General features: G+C 41.9%; 1 protein-coding gene across 4 annotated transcripts in view; it reads left to right on the top strand.

The window, feature by feature from the left end:
• Positions 1 to 24,225, top strand: part of KDM2B (lysine demethylase 2B) — a 106,001-nt gene that overhangs the window by 32,238 nt on the left and 49,538 nt on the right. For all 4 annotated transcript variants that reach the window (XM_015643703.2, XM_015643702.2, XM_015643704.1 and 1 more), the window contains 4 exons: positions 2,884 to 2,977; positions 3,966 to 4,119; positions 14,312 to 14,427; positions 20,481 to 20,607. In XM_015643703.2, the coding sequence (XP_015499189.1) occupies positions 2,884 to 2,977; positions 3,966 to 4,119; positions 14,312 to 14,427; positions 20,481 to 20,607 (491 nt within the window). The remainder of the gene's footprint in view (positions 1 to 2,883; positions 2,978 to 3,965; positions 4,120 to 14,311; positions 14,428 to 20,480; positions 20,608 to 24,225) is intronic.

Here is a 24,225-nt window from a genome sequence, read left to right as displayed (position 1 = left end):
CACAAATCTTTCCTCCAAAATAACAATACATTAACTGGACAAATTTCAGGCTTGTGAAGAACACAAACCAAACTCTTCAATCGGGAAGCTTCCCCCAACAGATTACAAGCAGCTGCGTGTTTTAAAACCCTGACTGAGGCTGTGCAGGGAGATAAAGTGGAGTGTGCAGGGGTTGGATGTGGTAGCACTTGTGAAAATATTCAACTTGGGGCATCTTTTGCCCTGCTGGTGTTTTCAGGGTGTAACTCTGGTCAGGTTGTATCCCCATGCCTGACGTGGGATTGCGTTCCTGTAACCACTGTACCTTGCCCTGGCCCAGAGTGCTGTGGCCACAGCACAGAGTGGGATGTAGTTCCTAGATTTCCTTCAACATGGATGCTGTGTTATGGCTTTTTTTTTTTTTCTTCCCTCTTTTCCTTTTTTTTTTTTCCTCGCTGTTGTTATGGAAAACCCTGAAAAGTTGAGTGGTTCCCCAAATTAGCAGCTGTTGGTGATGAGAAGGAGCTGGCTGAGGCTGTGCCTGAGATTAGCTGTGGCATGGAGTGTGCTGGGACCATGTGACTGCGGTGTACATTGGAAGAGGAAGCTGTAGAGGTCAATGCAAAGGCATTGTGCCAGACTCTGGCAACCAGGGAGAGAGCTGGATGGCGGAAGATCCTCCTGCAGGCTCCTGAGCCGGCCGGGAGCTGTTGGGTTTGGACAAAAGCAGGCCTGGGAGATTACCAGCATAAATTAAGGCATGGCTTGTTTGTGGATGGAAAGAAAAACAGTTTATTTTCCAAATGCTTTGCAGGTTTTTATTAATCGCCATATGTGACTCTTTCACTAAAACCACCTTTATTGGAGTGAAGATTGTGTTTAGAGGAGTTTCAAGAAAACAGAGGGGAGAATGGGGAAAAACAAGGAAAAGAAAGAGTTGCGTGTTCACAGTTATACCTGCTTTGGCGTTTTCTCACAAAACTAAATTTTAAGTGCTTTGATTTGACAGGATTCAATCCTGTTGTTTCCTGTCTGAACATAAACAGTTTGACTGGTTCAGGTTTAGGTTATTGACTACTGAAGAATAGTTAAAACCAGCTAATGCCCAGGCCGTGTTTGCTCTTGCAGAATATCTTAATTCAGTGGGTGATTGTTGGTAGGTAGCACAAAATTTTTGTTGTTAATATGTGATGTATTTTATATCTGGCCCTTTGGAAACTCAGTTGACTCCATAAGGATTTGAATTTTTTACTTTGAAACAACATGAACCTTTAATACTCAGTCAGCACTGCTTACAAGCTGAGAATTTCCATGCTGATTTTTTTTTCCTAATGAGCAATAATTATTCAATCTGTGACTTTTTGCAGTTTGGCTGGAAGAAAGGCAACTTCCTTTCTGGGCTTCTTTTATTGTTTTTAAATTCTATCTGACTTGTAATCAACAACATCTTGGTAGAGAAAACATAAAAGGAGAAATTAAAAAAAAAAAGTGTTTGGGAGGGAAGGACTCATATTTTGAAATGGAGCATATTGAGAGTGTAGACAGCTTCTTGGCTAGCTGTGATTTTTGAAGCATCTGAAATACCCCAGGGGCAGCAAAAGCTTCTTCCTGCTTCTGAAGGATTAAAAAAAAAATTAAAAAAAATCCAGAGTGGGCAAGAGGAGAGACATGTAATTGCACAAGGAGAGGTTTTAATTGTGAGATGAAGGCGCAGGACCTTTTTTGAAGCCCACAAATTGACTGTCTTCATGACAGCATTGCGTATCATTCTGTCAACTCCGGCTCGGGATGTGGTTGCTAGGCAGCGGCTCTTATGGACCCAGAGTGGCTCTGATTTGCCAGCCTTCTGCAGACACATGGTAAGGTCCTTCCCAGCCTATCATCTACAGGGACTTCTGCACGCCGGCTGCATACTGCTGAGCTTCTCCTACCTGAATGTGAGCAGAAAAAGACACACTTAAATCAAACCTTTTTTTTTTTTTTTTTTTTCTTTCCTTTTTTTTGTAATTTTTTTTTTTTTAAAAAAAAAAACAAATCCCCTTCCGGCAACCCTTTCCATAACACCCCTTAAAAACCAAACAAAACAAAAAAAAAAAAAAAAAAAAAAAAGCCATGAATCGGAGACCGGAACAAGGAAAAGAGGTTAGTGGGTTAAGTGGTGTGTGTTTCCTGCGTTTGCAAAGGTGCCTACAGTGAGGAGGGCGGCTGTGATTCGGCCATTAGTTACAGATGGTGGCTGCAGGCTGGAGATTCCTGCAGCCAGACCACAGCTCTTGTGTCTTTTCCAGCAATGCAGACTTTAAACTGCTCAAATCCTGTATCAAGACGGCGTAAAAAATAGTGGATTTGATACTTAGTGTGGCTGCCAGCTGGGTCCTTTATGTGTTTTGATGCAGAATGCCTAGAAATGTGAACAAAAAGGAGTTAGTTTGCCAGATGAGGTTTCTGTCCCCTAATCTTTGCAAAAATGGAATGAGTGGCAAGTAGGTAAAGAACATTTAGGAGGATTTATAAGCAAATTAGAATTTTCGAAACTTTGAAGCAATTTGTGTACAACTTTTGGTGAAGGTTGTGTCTCTGAAGCAATGAAGGAGAGCATTAAACAGATCACCCCAGGGACTGGCAGTGACATAAGAAATATTTCTGAGCAGCCTAACTTTTAATGTTTTTCTATTCCCTAACTCTGAAAGCTTTAATTCCTCTTGTATGAACAGCAAACTCAGACATGGAGATACACATTTTTCAGCAGAAACCTTGTTACCTCCATGAGACAAATTCCTGTACTGTAAATGCAGAAACTTAATTGGTGGAAGCAGCATTGCACAGGCAGTTAACCTCTGCAAATTAAGATGTGAAAAATACTGTTTCAGACTGATTCCTTTTTGTCCTTCACTCTGCTTGCAGGTACTGTTTGATGAGTGTGAAAGGATGCTTCACTGATTTTCATATTGATTTTGGTGGCACTTCAGTGTGGTATCACGTTTTCCGTGGGGGGAAGGTAGGTGAACCTTTTCTGATATTTGTTTTTATTTCTCTGGGCTTCTTACAGAGGGGAGGGCTCTTTCTTTTCTTTTCTTTTCTTTTCTTTTCTTTCCTTTTCTTTTCTTTTCTTTTCTTTTCTTTTCTTTTCTTTTCTTTTCTTTTCTTTTCTTTTCTTTTCTTTTCTTTTCTTTTCTTTTCTTTTCTTTTCTTTCTTTTCTTTTTTCTTTCTCTATATTTTTTTTTCCTTGAGGGCATCAGACTGTTTCAGCAGCTTTGTTGATATACACAGAGCTTGCTGAACTAAAAGGACACCACTCAGGTTATGAAACAAACAAGTGATTTATTTGAAATACCAAATGTGTTATTTGCTGGTGGTGGTGCTTTTAGGCTCACTGTTGCTGTGTGGTCCAGAAGTGTCTTGCAGTGAGATGTGGCTGTGTGTACCCTTGTTGGGTCAGAGTGCCCTCACAAGTCTCCTGTAGCTAAAACTTCTGTTCCTTTTAGAGATTGCACGTTCCTTTGCTGTGTACAGCACAATAAGCCAGAACTGAAACATTCAAGGATACAGAAGCCTTAAAATACACAGCATGTACAGCTGTATTGCCATCTTTCCTGGTCTAGGATGTTTATCCCAGCTGTAGTGTCGACAGTGTATGGTGGGAACAGAAGTCAGTCAGTGGTACAGATCCCATTCCTCTCTGTAGCTCAGCACAGCTCCACTGTACCAACACGCTGTTCTGAGCTGCAGGTAAACCACAGGCAGCTTCTGAGTAAGATATTTCTGGAAGAGAGATGACAAGTGACAGTTACCCAGCCACTTCCAGCACGTGGGCTAATTGCTGCTGCTGTCTGTGTGTGCTTCTGTGTACAGCACCTGGAAAACAAGTGCTTCATGCAGAAAGCAGCTCATTTGCCTAGCACATGGTAGCCTGGTGGAGTCTCTCAGCTGTTTGGGTTTTTTTTGTTGTCTGTTGGTAATAGTTAAATCTTTATTTTGTTTTTAGATCTTCTGGCTGATTCCACCTACTCTGCAGAATCTAGAACTTTATGAAGAATGGGTTCTCTCAGGAAAGCAGAGTGATATCTTTCTGGGAGACAGGGTGGAACGGTGCCAAAGAATTGAGCTGAAACAAGGCTACACGTTCTTCATTCCTTCAGGTATTCCTGTTAACTAACCTTCTGGAATGACTGGGAATGTGTTTTACTAACAGTTCTCTGTAAAATAATTCTTCACACCTAAATCCCATACTGACTTTTTTATTTGCTGTGGCAGAAGAAAGGCCAGGGACTAAATGTGCTTCATTTTCCAGAAATTAAGACCAATGGAAAATGTACTGTGAGGAAGTGTGTGCAGTGATCATGTGTGTGTACTGGGAGAAAGGAGAGAGGAGCTGGGCCTTTGGAGCTGTCAGTTCACCACTTCTCATCAGAGCTGTACTGACTGCTGCTGTTAGCTTTCTGGGAAAGACAGTTTTCTCTTTTTGTGATCTCTTCTGGCAGATTTCACCTGCAGTTCAGTAACTTGCTTCTTTGCCTCTATCTGTAGCCAGAGGTGGGTCTTAGCTCTCTGGTGGACCTCAAGAGAGATTCCAGTCCATGGGAGAGTGGGTGCTGTGCTCCCTCAGGTTGCTTCTTGGGGAGACAGCTTCATTGTTATAACTCTTCAGAATTTCAGAGATGGTGCTGAATCTGGACATCTTCCAGCAGCCCAGCCACACTCAATTTTACACTGCTGCCCACCTCAGTAGTTGTGTTGCATGATCCAGGCTCATCTAGCAAAGCCACCAAATAGTTGCTGCTTTGAAGGCTGATGCTTCAGCCCTTTCTGCTCCTGCCTAAATTGGATTAAGGATGGTGGAATGTGTAACAGCCCTTATTTAAGATGATATCAGACTTTGCTTTCCATGGGACCGTAAGTTTATAATAATTTAACACATTGCCTCTGTTGGATCTTACCAGGGAAATAAATATAGGTAGACCTTCTACACGACAGAAAGGCAGGCTGGTAGTTTTTCAGCTCTGGAATGAATTACTCTGTGGAGATCAGATTATTATTTTTTAACCCTTTAGACAGAGAGAATGCAGGTCATGCAGAGACAGGGAAAATGTTCTTGTCATCTGAGGAGTGTTGTTAGGATCAGTTAAGGCCACAAATGTGCACCTTTGTAAGTATTTGTTAAGAATCAACCTGGGAGATGACAGGCTAAATGGCTTTGAGGGTGGAGGAGTTAATCTGTTAAAGGAATTAGATCTTTCCTTGAAACAGGTCAGAATGTGCCGTTAGTGTTTGAACTGGGTGTTTGAGTGTGGCTGTGCTGTTTGCTTAGATCCCATTACTGCATCTTCTATTTATCTCCATCCTCCTGTGAAAAGCCTCCTACAAGTAAGACTTTCTTGTATGTCAGTTTAGTCATGTTCAGCAGCTGGAACACTGCAGGTTGTGGGAGCTTGGACAGGACACAGCTGTAACATGGTGGCTGACACAAAGTGATTCCAAATGGGTTTTTGACTGTAGTTTCTGTTTTCTTAGGAAAGCCCCAAGTACAGAAATGCCAATACCTCAGACATTTTAGGCTCCATGCCAGATTTGAAAGGCATTTATGAATAATTTCTCTGTAAGCACCTCATAGAGTCAAGAGTTTTTGCTCTACTGTATTTTATTTAGGAAACTTATTTGCAAATCTCTTATTTGTGTGAAAGGGCATTATTTCTGCCTTTGTTTTAAGAGTATGGAAATGCCTAATTAAAGGCTGTTCCAGGTCAGTGAATTGAGCACAGCTGTGTAAAACAGGTCAATTCCTGTGACCTCTTTGCTCTGGTTTGTGCACATATCATGTTAGTTAATGTTTGAAAGTGGTTTTTATGTGCTTTAGAAGTGTTCTTAGTGTTTAGATTCTGTTTATGGGTGTCTGTAAAACCAGCGTGTCCTGTATTTTCAATTGAGCCTGATAAACCCTTGACCAGCCTCAACTCATCCATGAGGAAATACCTTCTAATTACAGGTTTGGTCACAGAAAGTGTAGAGGAATTAGTGCTCAGCTGTGAATGGGGATTTCAGCAAGGGACCTTTCACATAAAATACCCTGCTCTGCTCCTGCTTTCAAGTAATTTTTGGGAGAAATGCATTTCTACCATAGCACTGTGAGGGTGATGTAGGTGGAGAAGACTGTAAGAAGAAAAGTGAGGCAGTGAAATCACAGATTGCTGGGAAATGGAAGGTTTGTCTGAGAATCTGGGATCAGCAGTAGATCCAGTAAATCCCCGAAAGTACAAACCACTTGGACAAGAATGGGGATCATTCTTAGGGAAGGCATAATTATAGTGCTCACCAGGGCCTCAGGGTATTTTCCTCTGCATCACTGCCATCATCCTTTCAGGATTAAGTTTAAGCCAGTAGATTTTTACTGGTGGTTGTATGCCCTGCAGAGCGCTGAGAGTGTGATCCCAGCTGTGGCATCAAGGAGGAATTGAGTCCACTATTGCCAGCAAAGTGAGTTGTTATGGGCCAAGGTGCATTTTTCAGCTTTTTAGGAGTTCCTCCTAAATTTGAGGAGGGGGAGAGTAAACTGGGAATCTGAGGAATACTCTTGTAGGAGCCCAGCTGTACCCTGGTGTTTCCATGGAGGTTTATGGCCAGATTAGATTCAACATGTTTGACCAGCTGAAGCTTCAAGAGGGGAGGAACTATCAGTGTCGGGAAATGATTTTTGAAACTTTTTTCTGTAGAACTCAAAACTGTTGTTTTTCTAGGATGGGCACAAACTTTTCCTTATACAGAAAAAGTGCTGTGGCCCCAGGATATTTACACTGTGTATGTTACCATGGGCAGAGTTTAATATGTAAAGTTTTCATATGGTAAACATTCACCACAGTTGAAATCTGGTTAAGGTAACACATCTCAGTCTGGGAGAGTGGACAGGGGATGCTGCCTGTCTGACGCACATGCCAAATAAAAGGGAAATTCTTTATAAAGTGTCCTTCAATTGGAAACTGTGATGATGCAGAGAAAAAGCATCATTTCAGTGCTCAGTTATTGTTTCAGTAGGTAAACAACAAAATGTTACCAGTCACAGTCAAATCTAGAGCTTGTCCAGTGCTATTTTATTGCTGTAGTTTTCTTCTGCACCATGTGACACCTCTTCAGGGGGGATGTGTGAAGTGTTTGGAGTCTGCTGTGGTGGTGCTATGGAGTAGTAATTAAGGTTTCTCCCATCACTGTGCTGGGACACACAGAATCAGTGTTTGGGCAGCATCCCTCAGATTTCTGCAGCTCAGGATTTCTGTGGACACATGTTTTGGCTTCTACAGGCCAACTGCACTGTTACATTGTGTAACAGAGTTCATGTTCCTCTACAGCCCTTTTGAAACACAACTCCCTAAGTTAATGCCAGTTAACCAGGTTTTGTATCTTCAGTGCTTCTCCCTTTATAAATACTTTCTCCTTTTACATCACTGCACAACTTCACTGGAACCTTTCTCTCGCCTTCTCTTGCCCTTCACCCTTCACTCCAGTCTTTATTCTCTCTACACTGTCTTTTGCTTCTCTCCTTGCACTTGTTTTCTCAAGTGCATTCATTGATTTCCCTCTCTCTTGGTCTCTGGACACCACATTAGTTCCTCTCATGTTCTCCTAAACATCACTGTTGCAATCTCAAAACTAAGCATACACAAAAATTAATCTTTTTTTTTCAATCCACTTGCTCTTTTAAGTCTTAGCCTTGCTGAATATGTAATTTTGATTGAGTGATGGACCTCTGACATAGATATTGTCTTTCTTCTCCTGCTTGCTGTCCTCTACAAGCAAGATGTTTTGCCATAATTTGAAATAAGTTAAACGTGTTCGCTTTTCTCTCAGTTTTTTGTCAGGCCTCTCTTTCAGAAAATGACCTTTTCTTTCATGCAAGTGTGTATATATCTGGTATAGAAACTTGTACTTCAGGGGAGTTTGCACATGTAAAATTGGTGCATACAGAAGCAGTCACACTTGTTGTGGATACAAGTTGCTTCCAGGGTTTGCAGTGATTGGTCTCAGAAAATTTGCAAATATCGTGGTTTTGGTTCCTTTTGGAGGAGATGGCTGATGCTGCCAAGGGTTGCTCTATGATCCTCTCTTTCTTACAGCCTTTTTCTGAGCTTCTGTCACTGGTCAGAGGCAGGGGACTCATGAGCAGCTGTGGGCTTGAGTTGGGTCTTCTGATCTTACCGAAGGCTTTTCAAATCTATAGCTTTCATGTGAGTCCATGGAAGAGGTGAGAAGTTGGGCTGCCATTAGATACCACAGAATTCTTCTGCAGTGCTGATTTATTCAACATTCCTTCAATCAAAATCCAGACAGGGTAACCTGCTATCAACTGGATGATGTTCCTTTCTGGTTCTTCTTCAAACTTCTCATGTTGCTGCATGCAATTTTATAACAGTTGTGTTTCACCTGGGAGCTGGCAGTGTTCCATGAGGAGTAAGCTGTTTGTTTTACTTTATTTTTCTTATGTTCTCTGTACTGCACTTCAGGGCCTTTGGCATGGAAACATGCTGTTAAAGTCTCTCTTAATTATTGTGGTAACCTGAGAGTCCTCCAGAGTTCTTGTCTCCAGTCAAAAGCAGAAATAATGACCTTTCTCAGATGAATGTTTTTGGGAAGGAGAGTGGACAGAAAGAGATGTTCTGTGTGGACTGCAGGCAGCTATTTGCAGGGATTCAAAGTGTTTCAGATGCTGTCTCAGTGGTTATCAGTGGGATTTTGCCTATTAGGAGTGTGTGGTCCTGGGTCACCTCTGCTGTGCCAGTGAGAGTTTGATGGATTATTGTGTGATGGGGCCAGAAGGTGGCACGTAGCCCTTACAGCAGGGAGAATGACAGGCTATTAAAATCTGGCTGGTACATTTTTTTTGCAGGGTGTTGTGCTAGGGCTGCAGAGCTGCCTGGCTATTTTTGGTTGCTGTTTAGCTTTTCCCATTCTGTGAGCTTCCACTGACATTAATGGAATCTCTATGCCTGGAACCTCAGGGACCACATGAAGAATATTGGTGGAGAGGATCAAAGAGGAGAGGCTTTTTGCCTTGAGTGTCTGCTTTCAGATGGAAGGTGACAGCAGGATGTTGGATTTTTGGTTCTGTACCTAATGCCAAGCTCTGCCTCATTCTTAAAAACAATTTAAGATTGAGAGTTGCTGTATTACTTGTAATACTGGGGCAGAATTAGTAAATTTTTAACTTTAAAAATGTAAACATGATCTTTCTTTAATAGATTTGGTTGTGGGCACTGTTATGATGCAGTCATTCTTTTGAGATTTGCTAGCAGTGCCCACTCTCGGGTTTTCTCTTTAGTCACTTTTTATTTTTGAGACATATTTATTTCATCTTTTCCACACGAAGTTGCTGTAGAATTGCAGGAAAATCTGTGGTGACTTCTATATCACAAGGCAAAATATCAGTTTAGTTACTAATGGAAACAGATGCAGCATGCTTTTGGCTTGGAGCTTGTAGGCTGTTTGCCCCATAGCTTTGTAAGTTAATATTCTTTTTCATTATTCTCAGATGGATGATTGCATCCTTGAGTAGGAATTTGCAGCCCACTGAAACCTTCCAACAAGTTTGCAATGTTTAATAATACTTGTTTTATAAAATTCAAAAGATAATGAGATCATATCTTTCTTTTAACTGTTCAGAAAAAATGTTTGTTACTGTTAATTTTACCTTCTTGATTTACTAGAGATGATAACATCTAAATATTCGAGTGTATCTTAGGAGTGGTGGAATAATTCATAACTGTGAATCAGCTGAGAGCATTTCTGAGTCTCCTGAATAGAATTCCTGCTCACTGTTGGCTTGGCTTCATACACTAGGATTGTTTTGGGAAGGAAAAAGCACTTATTGATTGCCAGGAGCTGAAATAAAAACCATCAACTTCAGAAAAACAATAAGTGGAAGGACTTCTTATTGAGGCTTGACATGAGGGCTGTGAGCAGTGACTGTGCAGTGTCTGTACTCCCAAATCCATTTATCCCACGTGCCTGAGCCTGTGGTGGGCAGGACTGGGCAGTGGCTTCACCCACGGGGAAGAATCTTCCTAGTTCATCACTGGTCCTCAAAGCCACACAGTCAATGTCCTCCTCTCATCTGTAGAATTTAATTGTAGCTTTAGGTAATATTTAGCAGGTGCTTTTGTTTGTGGCTTTCAGACAAAAATTAACAATTTCTTGTTCCGCTGACCTTTGACTCTCAGTCCTTATTCCAGTTGTTCTGATATTATTCCAGTGGGTTTTTTTAACGTTAAGGATGAAATTAAATTTTTAGCATTTTTTTCTGTTTTTGAGACAATTACCAAGAGGTGAGATGTTATCTCCTGTCTTGCACAAAGCCAAGGAAGGCAGAGGGTTGTGCTGCAGTTGCAGGGTTTGTGTGAGCAGCTCAAAGCAGTCACTGAGGAGAGAACTGATGAACTCACTCCAGAGGTGTTGGGATTGGAGTGGCAAGTTTGTGCTGAGAGAGCTGGAAGTCAGACACACAGAAACAGACATGCCAGGCTGTTCTGCCCAGGTGACACGATCTAAAATGTCACCAGACCTTCAGTTCATCCAGCAAAATGTAACAGCACAGGTGAAGGTGAGGCAAGGGTGTGGTGGATGACATTAAAGCAAATCCCTTGGCTGTCCTTTTTTCTTATCCATCTGTGCAGCACCTCCTGTTCTGGAGGTTTGTGTTCCCCTTTAAAAACCGTGGTAGTTGGGGAGCTGACAAGATGGGTGTTTTTGTTTGCAAATGGTCACAATGAACATTCATCCTCCTCAGTTTATTTCTGAGTCGTGCTGTAGCTAAGCTGTGGGAATGGATTGAATGTGCCATCCAAGCTTCTCTTTTCTCAGAGCTCATTTCCACAATACATTACCCTGATGGGAACTGTTTCCTGTTTTCTGCTCATCTCTCTTTCCTCCTACTTCTACTTTTCTGCTGCTGACCTCCAGTTTTTCTCCATACACAGTCTGGTTAATATTAGAACAAGAGATTTTCATGTCGGCTTTTTTTCCTCTGTAACATCTGTGCCAGTCTTGCTGGGATTTTGTACCTTGTCAGTTTTCCCATCTTTTTTGTCTAACCTTGCCCGTTCTGTCCTGTGTCCCTGGAATCCACCCCTTGGTGCTCACGTCTCTGCAGTTTCAGTTATGCACGTACGTTCCTCAGGCAAGTGGAAGCTATTTTGGGATGCAGTGTGACTGAAATGCTGCACAGCTGAGTGGCCAAAATCTATTTTATGCGCAGGTGACTCCTCTGACAGGCTGTGTCCTGCAGAGGGGCTGAGCTGGATGCTGCCTGTGGGAGCACATGAGCTGCAGGGAATCTGGGATTCCCCAGGACTGAGCTGTGTGCCCAACTCAGCACTTCAGCAGCGAGGGGATGGTACCCACAGGCATCATCTCTACCTATCTCAGAGCTGTGCTTGGAAATCATCCCTGCCTTGGCAGGGGTAGCAACTTGACTTCCCAGGACTTTATAGTTGATGGTTTTGTTGTTTGGTCTCTTGTTTATTTTTGTTTTCCCAATCCTGATGGATTTTAGTGCTGTGTTATTAAAGGGTGTTTCTACTGAAAACTGTGTCATTAACAGCAACATTTTCAGTCTTGTTATTAGAAATATTTACATCTTGAAGGACTTAGTGGTCAGTTAATTCAGCAGCTGGGAGCTGAAGGTACTAATTGCTTGTAAGATGTTTAGTCCTGGATTATAAATGCAAGTAAGGAATTAAAGACCTATTCCACAGAACCAGAGGTTGTTTCAGATACTTTAGAGAAGATTTTCAGTTGGTACTGTACCAGCTCTGCAAGAATAGATGTTTGAAACTATATTTGTGTTCTGTTGTGGGTTTGTCATGTCTGGAGCACCATTTGTTGGAGCATTGGCTCAAGCCAGTGATAGATCCTTCCACAGGAGGATTTCTCCCAAAAATACTGGGACTACTACCAAGAAAGTCTAGCAGTTATTAACACAAAAACTCTTGGCATGGGGGTAGAGTTGTGAAGTCAGGGAAGGTGTGATGAGAGACCCAAAGGGCAATGAAACAATTTCACTGAGGAAATACAATTTGTAGGGGAAGGCTACTGTGTTGTTTCAGTGGAAGCACCCACCCAAAGAACAACTGCATTGACGGGATTTAATTTTATTGATTATTAAAGGAAGGGATGTCTCCTTTTAACCTTTCAAATAAGACAAGAATCAGCTCAGTTACTCCTTTTAATTAAGTTGTAAATATTTGATAACAAATTGTATTTTGAATGATGTTGATAATTTCACTAAAATAACAGCTCCACTAAGGTTGGACATTGGCACCTGTGCTGAGAGAACTGCTGTGGGAAGTGGTGCTGAGGACTCCTCAGTGTTCTGCTGGTAACTGCCTGGTTCTGAGCTGTTTTCTGCCACCACTTAATTGTGGGACTATGAAAGTCATTTCACTTTTTCAGGTTTCAGTTTGTTCATCTCTAAACCTGAAAATTAAGGTGGATTATCACGCAAACAAACCCTGTGTTTCAGCACCCAGCCAATAAGTTGGTTCTGGGGACCCAGATTTGGCTCAGTGCATGGTTTCCATTCTTTCCCCCAACCACAGAAATCTTTGTTTACCCAGTGGGAGCAGTGGCCCCAACTTCCCTGACCTTGGATCTGTTTTCCTTCCCAAAGATTAGGATGAGGATCATTTCTTTTTCTAGTAGTTTGCTCTTAGTACAGACTGATGTATTTTGTGTGAGGTGCTGAACTACTTCAGCTGTGAAGTATTTATAGTGTTGATGTGTGCAGCTGCCACCCTACCCTTACATGAAAAAAAAAATTCCTCTCTAGATGATCTTGATTTAGAAGTAATAAACAGTCTGGATCACTGTAACTGAAATTATACTGACCAGAGAAGGAAAGATGGAATAAGTCCGGGAGCTGCCAGAGCCATGAGCCACCCACTGTTTTATATGCATCACATTTAGTATGTGGAGTCAGACCTGTAAATTGACTGAAACCTGGAACAGGCTGCCCAGAGGGGCTGTGGAGTCTTCATCCCAGGAGATACCAAGGAGCCATCTGGACACAGTTCTGTGCAGCTGGCTCTGGGTGGTCATGGGGGCTGGACCTCCAGAGGTTCCTTCCAGAGTGATGGGCTTGTGTTTCCTGGGAGAAAATTCTAGTGCTGATTTCTTTTCCTTCCTATCACTCTTCCACCAGCACGCCCTTACATGAAAGCTCCAGTCCTGCCATCTGCTGTGGCTCAAGGACTTCCCAGACAGATCTTTGCAGGCCTTTATGGTTGAAAAATTGTTGTGGAGGAGCACTTTTGTGGCTGCTGGCTGGAAAACCCTCTAGGCTGAATGGCATTTTCCTGTTCCCGCACTGATCTGGAAGTGAGGGAAAGCTGCCACAGCTTTAATGGAAAGTACTGCACAGTCAGGAGAAAATTGACTGCCCCCCATGTTGCTTTGCTGTCTGCTGGTTTATAAATTGTAATGCTTTTCATTAAAAAAGAAGAGGGAAAAAAGTGTCAGGTCTCTGTGGGTCCCAGATCATTAGCAGGATCAATTCCTTTTTCACTGCAGAGATCAGAGGCTACAGTCTTGCATAGCCAGAGCTTCAGCTCCTGACAGACCAAGCAAACAATGCAGAGGCAGAAGAGCTGGTGTGTGGCTGCCTGAATTGCTGTGCCTGGATTTTCGTTGTGATAGAAGATTCTTTGGAGCCTGTGAAATTAATTCAATCCCTTGCAGGATTGGGTCAGAACAGTTTCATCAGCTCCAGTACCAGAAATGTTAAATCCCTTAACTTGAAGTTTGAAGTGAAAACAATTTCTCAGTTCCTTCAGGAAGTTGATCCTAGGTGATGAAACTTTCAGCTCTGAAGGAGGGCTGGTCATAATTTGAATCTTTTATGTCTGAAGGTGTGTTCTGGTGCTGGTGTGAAGGAAGTTTGGTGTGCCTCAGTCCAGTTCCACAACCCTTGGCCCACCACCACTGCTGACATGGTTTGCAGCCATGCTGGAGGTGCCAGTCTGAGAGCCAAGTGTATGGAACAGACTGAATTTACTTCTTAGTCATGGACGTGGTTGAGTCATAAACTTGAGTGTGCTCAGTAAACACTGTAAGTGTTGGGTGAATAAATAGAAGAACTGATTTCCAGAGGGTTGTAAGACTGCACACCACAGGTGCCTTTCTGCTATGACTAGTCCTGAAGTGTGGCTGTGAGCATCCCATTTAACCTCTCACTGCTTTAACCTCTCATCCCCAGCACAGTGGGATTCAGGGGGTTGTTAACATTTGATTATAAATTGCTCTGTAATGCTACATAGCACGAGGCATTCTCAGTTCTTTGCTTTCCCTCTCTAGGGTGGATACACGCGGTTTATACTCCAGTAGATTCTCTGGTGTTTGGTGGAAATATCCTGCATAGCTTTAATGTTCCCATGCAGCTTCGCATCTATGAAATTGAGGACAGAACAAGGGTAAGGATACTCGATTCTCTTTTTAACTGAGCAGTTCTTTGTGACTATGATCTGTCATAGTCTCTCCCTCGTATTCCCTTCTGACAAACAACAACTGACGGGATCTCCGTGTCAGAGTCGTTGAAACAAGAGGTAAACATGAAGTAATGAGACTTTCAAATGTTGGTTATTTTTAGTGGGATTTACTCATATGCTTCCCACAGATGTGTCCCTTCTGTGTCTTTTGTCTGCCTGTTAAACTTTGATAAAACACCTTCCCTTTTGCACAGAAACATATTGCACTTTACAGACCTTTGTACCAGTATTTCTGGTAACCCTCTGCTTATCACCTCTCTGTGCACACCTGGGGTGGATGCCTGATCCTGGGGAATTGATGGCACTGGGCTGGTTCTGCTGCCCACAGCTGAATTGACAAAGCTGTGCAGAAGTTGTGTATGAAATTATCTTCTGTTATGGGCAGTCAGTGACTTGATACCATGCAAGAATTCCTTGGAATGGAGAGTCTGGGGTGGGACATTGATCTGAACATTGAGATGTTCATCTGGCTGTAGGACCAACCTGAGGGAAAGGCTGGGGGAGGTTTCTGTGCCACCTCTTTGTTGGGAGTGACAGTTTTATCCTTGGTTAATAAACAGGGCACCTACTCATCATATCCTTTAAGTTTCAAAAACCAGCAGGATCTGAAGGAAGTGACTCTATTTTAGCAGGTTGTTAAATAACCTGTGCAAGGCCATTGTGGCATTGTTCGCTGTTGTTCACCCCTTCAAGAGGACACAAATCTTGCTCCAAGTTGGCTTTTACCCCAAATTGCTTTCTTTGCAGTGAGAGTGCATAGCCCTGAAGCAAATACAAATTGTTTTGAAGTACATCTCTGACTCAATGGGAGTGAGGTGTCCTCTCCCCAGCCTCCCTGGCTTCCCAGCAGGTACAAGGCCTGGTAATCTTCATATTGCAAAACAGTGGTGGGAGCAGTGGGTTTCCTGGAGTGGCTTTAATGAAGAAAGGCAGGAAAAAGGAATTCTTAGTGGAACAGAGATGAAGACAAAAGCTGAAATTTAGGGGAAATTAGAACAGAGGAGCATGGCAAAGAGCAGAAGTAGAGGTAGAGACAAGTGGATTCAGCCTGGCTTTGAACAGGTGAGAGTGTCAAGTGTCTTGAGAAAGTGCCAGAGGTCTTGGAAGGAAAGTTACAGTGACAGAGGCAGGAAGGGACTCACCTGGCAGAGGTGCTGGGCACAGGAAGGTTTCCAGAGGGACTGTAAATAAGAACCAGCAATACATGCTAGGAGTGCACTGCAGGTGTGCAGGGAGGGTGTGTTGCTGCTGAGAAGGATGTTTGCACAGGCAGCTCACATGGAGAATGGAGAAGGGGAGGCTGGGAGGGAGGATCAATGCCAGAAATTAGTTATTTCCATTGAAGTCTTTGGGGAAGATGGGCAGGAAACACTCTTTTTTCCTTAAGTAGTATAAAAACTGACATTTGTTCACACAGGACTTGAGCTATCCAAGATCACACACCTTGGGTTGTGGCTGCTCAGCTGTGCTTCATGTCAGGCCCCTCTCATTGGGAAGCTGGGTGCAGCTTTGATTTTCTAAGCTTTTGATGCCAGCAGGCAAAACTCCTTATAACAGTCAAATATTTTGGTAACTTCTAGGAACTAACCAGCCAGTTACAAAGAAATGCCTTTTAAAATTCAGTGGCTCCCTAATCCTGTCAGGAGGATCTGAGAGTTGGGTATCTGCATCTTGAAAAATGTCCTGTCACCATTAAAGGGATACTGCAACATTTGGAAATCCCAAATCAAACCTTTGTTCCGGTCATTTTTTGTTTAAATTTTCTTTGAAGTCTGTGTAGTTCTTTATCATTTTCTTTGCAAAAGTACTGGAGTGCTTTAAAAAAGACCAATGAAAGCCAACAGCCCAGAATATCCACGACTTCACAGAAGCAATTTCAGCACTTGGATGTTGCTGTGTGCTGGCAACGTGTTACGCACAGGCTGTACCTGTGCTCACAAACTTGTGCTCGTGGGCAGATGTATAAAATCAGAACTGTGTGAACAGTTGAAGAATAGCAAGAATTTCTGGACAGAAACAAAATAGAAGCCGTGCAGCTAAGGCATACAGAAGTTTGATACAAGGCAGGAAAATCAATACTGTGATTTCGAAATAATAATACTCCCCCCTCCCAAACTAAAAATATCATGCAGGAATCTTGAAGGGGAAATGGTTTCAAAACAGGATTCTGGTGTGTACTACATTATTTGCTTTGTCAATCAAATTTTGTCATTTCTTTGTTGAAATAATTCCATTCATTCACTGGCTGGTCTGGCAGACTCAGTACAGTGTATTTCACCCAAATTTGCCAGTGTGAGCATACTGCAAATGAGTTTCTCATCAGTATTGATCTTTCCATTGTGTATGGCACAGAAGTAAATTACATGATGTGATTGACAAAGTAATTTGCCACACTAAAATCAAAGTGTAATACAGGTGTGCTTCCCCTCTTCATTTTGCACAGAGCAATTTTATGGAGGTTTCACTGTGTTTAAACCTGCTATGTAATGTTTAATCATCTTTGATTGCTGATATTCAAAGTCATTTTTATGCTAGGTGTAGTTGTTATTGTCTTAGCTCAGACAAGAATAAATACAGGGTTGAAATGGTAATGCTGATTTACAGCCTGATAAAATTGCCTAGTTTATATACTTGTCATGCTTATTCTAGCTTAATTCCTCATACCCCTGGGAGACTTTTTAAGAGGTTGTAGCCATTTAAAAATAGTTTTAAGGAGTAATAAAAAACATGTCTATTGTTGGAAATAGCTCCTAATGTGCAATTGAGGTAAACAAATATTCTCCAGCCTTCCAGTTCGTAGAGACTCTCATTTTGCAGCCTGGCTTTCCTGGAGGCCAATTAACAGCCAGTCAAACAGGCCAAGCTGTTTAGCTCTCTGCAAGCCCAGCTTGAGGAACTGCAGAGCAGGATGCCATGCAGGGATTCATCATTTGGCATAGGGGTGATACAGCTCTCTAGTATTGAAGAGGAAGAATGTGTCAAACTTACCCCCAATTCATGTAAATTTAACTGCCTTAAAATATTGGAAGTGGTGGGAACAAGGGCACTCTGGATATATACGTAAGGTGGTCACTCACAGATGATGGTGTTTGCTATTCACTTGGTTTTCTGGAATGTAAGATAGCATATTAAGTGGCTAGATTAATTATTTTGTAAATAATCATAAATTGCTTTGCAATATTGTGATTAGATTGATTAAGCACAAGTGGAGTTTGTAATGATTTTAATGGACATTGTGGAAGAGATTATTACTTTTCTCAGGAAAACGTGTGTCTTACTTGCTTAGGGTTTTTGTTTTGTTTTTGGAGGGGTATATAAATCTCTAAAATAATTTCACTTTGAACTGAAGAAATGGATCATATTCCAGAGAGGATTTTTTTTTTGCTGTACTGGAATAATTAATTTTTTTTTTTAGTGGATTGTAAATTATTAATCACAGAAGTTAGAGCTGGAAATGACTATTAGATGATCCAGTGTATTTCCCCGCTGGTGGGGAATTCAGTCCTCTGGCAGTGTCTGTATCAGATATTACACTTCGAACTCATCATAGAACATTTTTAATTTTTTTCCTTCTTTCTCTTATTCCTCCTCCCCTGCCCATAAGGGTTCATTTGCCTATGAGTGTACAATGGAAAGAGTATGGCCATGCACATAATGCAGTTCACATCCATTATAATTAATAAATGTTCAGGGATATCATAAAGAGCATATTCCTCTATACTTTTCCATAAGGCAAACTTTGAAAGTTTTTAAAGCACTGTTTGAGTCTCTTTACTGGCAGAAGGCCCTGTAGATCTCTGCACAGAATCTCTATCTACAGATGGTAGAGAGAGCTCTTCCTTCTGAAGGTTTGTAAAAGCAAAGCCTTCTCGGGCAAACAGTGGATTACAGAGGCATGGAGGGATTTGCTGTGGGTTGGAACATTGATAGTGAGGCAATTAGGAACTCAAATTGAATATTAAAGATTGATATACATAATGGGAGCACTGCATGCATTACTGCCTTGTCTTTCACATTGAATTAACATTGGTAACAACTAAATTTGGTGAAGCTCAGAATCTGTCAACAAATGTTGAGCAATGATGTCTTTAATATTCCCAGGCATGTGGCTGAAAACCTTTTGAAGGCTGAGGGGTGGAAGGCGGCTTCCTGTTTGTAAGTCAATTCTTTGCAAATTTTGTTTCCTGCAGTGCTCTCTTGGAAAAATTTGAGTTCCTTTATTAGCGTATATTTTAGCATGGATAATTTCCCCTGTGTTCCCTAATAGTCATAAGTGACTTGATCTCTTCTCTATGACAAATAACTAAACTAAAGGAAAATTTTTTTTCAATGCAAAAAGGCCCTGGGGTTAAATGTTCTCACATTTAGGGGGTTGTTGTTTGGCTGGTTGGTTTTATTTTCCCTTTTCTTTTTTCTCTTCTTTTTTTGGTATGTGTGCTTTGTAACAAACCATGCAGGGAAACATTTGGAAAGGTGCAGCAGTGCTGGATGCATGACCTGTAGCAGCGAGCAGTTCAGATTTGCCAGCAGTATTTGTGTTGAATTTAAGGGATTTTAACTTCTGGGAATTGCCAGGGAGTATTTAATCCTACACTGTGATACATCTAGTGTGACAATACAGTATATTTCCCCTTTGTTACATTTTGTTTTACTGCTAAGAGTGTTTGCATTTCCTGTGCCCTGGGAACAGAGGCAAATTCTTTGGCTGTCCACCTTGGGGACAGGTTTCAAATCTGGGCATTCCAGTAAGTCACTGATCTGCTCAAGTGGATGCTTTGATCACCATGCAGGTGTTTTGGGCAGTGCCTGCTTTGCAGAGCTGAGTCTGAGTTTGCAGGTGCTGGGTTAGTGGTTCTGTTTAGGCTTTGGGCTTTTGGCTGATCTGTGGTGGGTGGTGCTTCGGGTTTTTTTTCTGAGATAATGCTCCTTTTTGATGCAGTCCAGCTTTTCACTAAAAATGGGTGTCCACCTGTGGGCTTAGGGAGCAGAGAGTATGCAGAGAATGTTTTAAAGCAGCTCCTGTAATCCCAGTGCAGTGCATGCACGTGAGCCTGCAAAATGCAGATTTCTGTGCCACCAGGAGAAAGAGGTGTACAGTGTAAGTACAAGTGCATGCAAGATGCATGGCATCCATTTTTAACAAATCAAAACAGATACACATATCTTCCTGCATTTTAGGAGCTTCCCAGATCCTTCTGTGGTACAGTGACTTTCTACAGATAGAAATCTATGTTGGAAAGGAAGGAAACCCTCTTTGTTTTCTTTTGTATCTGAAATACTCTCACAAATAACTAGGGTTGGAAAATTCAGCTTTTTGTGTGAGAACAACAGGTCTGAGATGTAAGAAAAGGTACACAGCTTGACAGGATCTTTTGTCAAAATCCTACTCTTCTATTCTACTCTTTTTGTGGCAAAAGCTGACTTGCTACCAAAAGGTGAACCACATAAGGGATTTTTACTTTAGTGCAGTTATCGAGAATTTGTGTTTTCATTTCTTCAATTAAATTGTTGAGACAACCACAAATGAAAAAGATTAATTTCCTGCTTGACTCATTTTAGGTAATGTTGCCATTTTGATAAAAATCCTGTGATAATGTTTAGGAGATGAAAACCCATGCCTTTATTTTAAGTTTTAGTGACTGACATCTGTATGTGACCACCCTATGTTTGTACAGCAGGTAAATAATTCTGTAGGGGCCATCCATCAGTTTCATGATTTCACAAGAACACAAACCCTCTCCTCTCCCACCACCCCAAGAGGATACAAATTAGTGAACCAAGAAATGATGCTGTCGTGGCAGGCAGGCTGGCTCCTCATTCCGTATGCTGGAGGCATTCAGCTCCCTGCTCCCACCCTCTCCCCTCCCCCTCCTCACACTGTTTGTGCTCTTGATATCACGATGGGAATGATGACTGGCCCTTGTGCTGCAAACTTCTCTCCCTTCCCCATGCACTGACAGTGTTGATCTTGCTTCCAGGTGCACGCCAAATTCCGGTATCCTTTCTACTATGAAATGTGCTGGTATGTTCTGGAGAGATACGTGTCCTGTGTGACCCAGCGCTGCCACCTCAGCAAAGAGTACCAGAAAGAATCAATGTTAATTGGTGAGTGAATCCTTTGAGTGCAGATTCAGAACTGATGCTGGCACCTCAGGCTAGCTGCTGCTTTGGTTTCTGCAAAGCAGATTATAAATTGAACGGGAGAACTGGAGAAATTCTAATGAACTGTTTCTTTATTTGGGGTTGGGAAGATTTTTGACTCTTAAGCATTTCCATGAAGTGCCAACCTACTTTGACTTATATTTATTGAACATTCTCTTAGCAAGTGGATCCCAGGAATGTAATTTCTGGGTGTGTTCATTCCTGTTGGTTTCAGTAATGTTGGTGTTGGGATGATCTGCCAAAGAGTTGAGGATTTACTGCCATGTTCAGCACAGTACCTCAGTAGCCAGAAATGTGTGTATTGCAGATGTGCTCTGATGGGGTGGATATTTTGTCCTTTTGTAGAGCAGCACTTCTACAGAACACGTGGTCACTAAACCTTCCTTTTTTCTCTTCTCTTTTCCTTAAATTCTCCTGTAATTCTCTGGTGACTGAGTTGTAGTTCTGCAGAAAAACAAGCCCAAGAAAACACCTACACAAATCTCCAATATCTGTAACCCAGGTAGAGGGAGGTCAAAGAAACCTTTACAACAAGAGCTGAAAATGGACCAGAGGAGAGACAGACAGATGTGCCTGAGGCATTACCTTGGCACTGGTGTGAGCTTTGCATCGATGTGTGACAGTTCAATTGTTGCTGTGAACTGCCCTTTTTCCTCCTTTTGATGGAACAAGATGGTTGGGCATGTTCCCTCTGCTTTTAAGCACAAAATAGCTGAAAATAACACAAACACCAGCTAAATCTTAACTTACAGTGTTAAGTGTGGAGGAGGACTAAAGTATTTCTATGTCTCCTGCTCTCTGAGGCCACTTGGAGTGAACCTGGCATTGCTGGCACTGCCCCAGGCTCTGGACAAAGGAGGCAAATATTCACCTACAAGCACAATTCTTAGTAGAAGGGATTGAGGAAGTTACGAGCAGGTGTCACTCTCCAGTGAGTTTTACTGACCAAGAATAATTTGACAGAGCTAATAGTCTGTGTAGATAGGCCAGGAGGAATTCCTGGGGTCACTGGGAGTTTGGGTGCTTCACATTTTAGCTCTGAGGCCCTGGCCAGAAAGGTTACTTAAGCAGAAATTCTGTGTCCAGAGGACTTTTTCTCCTAAGATCATCCTAGAGGAGGAAAGGGTGAATTAGCCCTTTGGATCAGCTCTTCAGAAAGCAGTGATGAAACTCTGAGAACTACATTCTTTGGAAAATAAGGAACAATCTCCTGTTGTCTAAACCACTGGCATGGAAAGAGGCTGGTCCTGCAGGCAGGGCAGAGGTGCCAGATCAGCAACATGTAATTTCAGAACAAATTAGATGTGGAGAGTGGATGGTTCAGGATATTGAGATGGGACCTTTTCCAGCTAAAGCACCAGTGTGAATTCCAGCCCAACTCCATAATTACTGATAATGGTTTGGTGATGTGCCTCACAAAATGTGCCTTAGTCCAGTTAGCTGGGAGATATTCCAGTCATATAAAAGCTCACAAGGAACTATAGATATCCACTGTCTACAGGGAACAGGATTGTTTTGCATGACCAAAGTCTGCCAACTCCCTCCAAAGGCTTCAGGAAAAGGAGCCAGGCTGGTTGGAAAAGGTTTTGGAGGTGACTTGTCAGGGTCTTGTGACCTGTGGTGGCTTCAATTGCTGGCAGAGAGAGATGTATATTTTTGTTTTGTCAGAAACTTGGGGTTTTGTTTTTATTTCTTGGCAGAAACTTGACCTTAAAATAATTATTTTAGTGTGGGTTGTGGTCCAAAAGACCAGATCTGCTATACTGCTGGATCTTTCACCTTGGCATTTGCCAAATTCAAAGGAGTAAAGGTACATTATTTACCTTTGCAAAGCTGCATTGCTTTGTTCTGTGTGAGTAATGCTGTTTCAAATACATGCTTTGCTTTTCTTTTAACTGGTCTGTGTGCAGCCTCTTAACTCGAACTGTAATCTTTGAGTTAAACTGGTTTGTTCTGTGGAGTCTTTATCTTGATACTGTTCACTTGCTGAGGGATGGGCTATCCTAAAGACACCGGTGTTCCAAGCCCTACCTCTTTGTTTTTAAGTTTTTCTTCAGAGCTGCAAAGGTCCTCAAATTGTCTCTTCTTTAGGGACTTCTCTATCTGCAAGCAATTTCTTGATTTCCCATGAGGTAGTATCCCTTGACAAAGAATTTCCCATTATTCTCCTTAAAGAGTAATGAAGCAAAGTACTTAACTTCTCCTCAAAAACCTCAGTAGATTTAATTGTCTTCTGTCCTTCTTGGTTTAACAAAAAATTCTTCACATCCTTGTATTCATTTTCAGAAATTTCTCTTGAATAACCTAAATGTTTCTCCCACTTTCAAAAAATAATTTCCTTGACATAGTTGGTTCTAAATGTCTACTTTCTGCCTTTCCTTCTGGGTGCTAAAACTGTCTATTTTTCACTTTTTTTTCTATTTTCACTTCCTTTTGCTTTTTATCACTATTTTTGAGTTTTGCTGCTTTCTCTCCTTACGTAGCTTCTGGTGCAGTGGTTGCAGTGGATCTCTGAAGTTCAGAAAGTGATTAGAGGAGGACATTGACCAGAGAGAGTGCAGGACACTGCCCACATCTCTGAGATTCACAAGGGAGCAGTTTTCATAAAATTCCTGGAGATTCTGTTCTCCTGAGTAAAGAAAGAAAGAAAAAATTACTGCATTGATAAAGAACATTGTTGGAGAACACAGAAAACTGAGTTCATCAGCAGTTGGATTTTAAGGATATCTTTAGATTTTTCATACTGTGCTTTTATAATGTAGTATTTATTTGTTTTGACATGAAGGTTTTTAAATTCAGAGTGACTTTCAAGACATTGTCTGTTCATGAAAGTGTATTTATGTGATTGTGTTGTGATACCTCTGTCCTGATACTTTTATGCTGCTGTAGCAATTTATATTGTTCAATGTCTCCACTCAAAAAACTTCAGACAGGAAAAAACCCCACCTCTTTGGAGGCACAGCTGAAACCTGGAGTCTTCCCACTCCCTAAATAAAAACAGAGTGCAGCTCTAAATGAGGTGGAAGATGATGGCTGTGCCTTCCTCCCCCTTTCCTCAGGCCCAGAATGAATTTCCAGGCCGTGTCCTCCCAGGCAGTGTTGAGGCTGTTCTTTCTCAGATCTTTCCCAGGAGGGCAAACACTCAGGGGAATTCTGGCATGACAGCAACCACTGGCTGCTGTAAAAGCACACAAAAATCTCTTTTTCTCTTTTCTTTTGCTTGTCTCTCTCAACTGGGACATTTGTCCTGCCAGCTGAAATCAGAAGGGAGCCTGTTTGGGTCTCCTACTAGATTTGAACATGCGCTGTTTTTCAGGGTGGTTATGTCTTCATTATTTTCACTCTTAGCATGAATGAGTCTGTACTGGATGTTTTCAACTACAGCTGACCTTCAGTGAGATGTGGATGTTGAGAGTGAGCTGACAAAGAGTAATTGGGAGAAGATCCTGGGCTATCAGAGACATGCTTTCTCTGTAGCCTGCAGCTTTGAAGATTCCCATTGCTAAAATTTTAACAGGATGGCTCTAACTGTATGTTAAGCCTGATGGATACAGAAAATAT

The sequence above is a fragment of the Parus major genome, chromosome 15 (genome assembly GCF_001522545.3).
Source record: "Parus major isolate Abel chromosome 15, Parus_major1.1, whole genome shotgun sequence".
NCBI classification, from domain to species: domain Eukaryota; kingdom Metazoa; phylum Chordata; class Aves; order Passeriformes; family Paridae; genus Parus; species Parus major.
The sequence above is the reverse complement of the archived record's forward strand: the minus strand, read 5'-3'. Positions and strand labels throughout refer to the sequence as shown.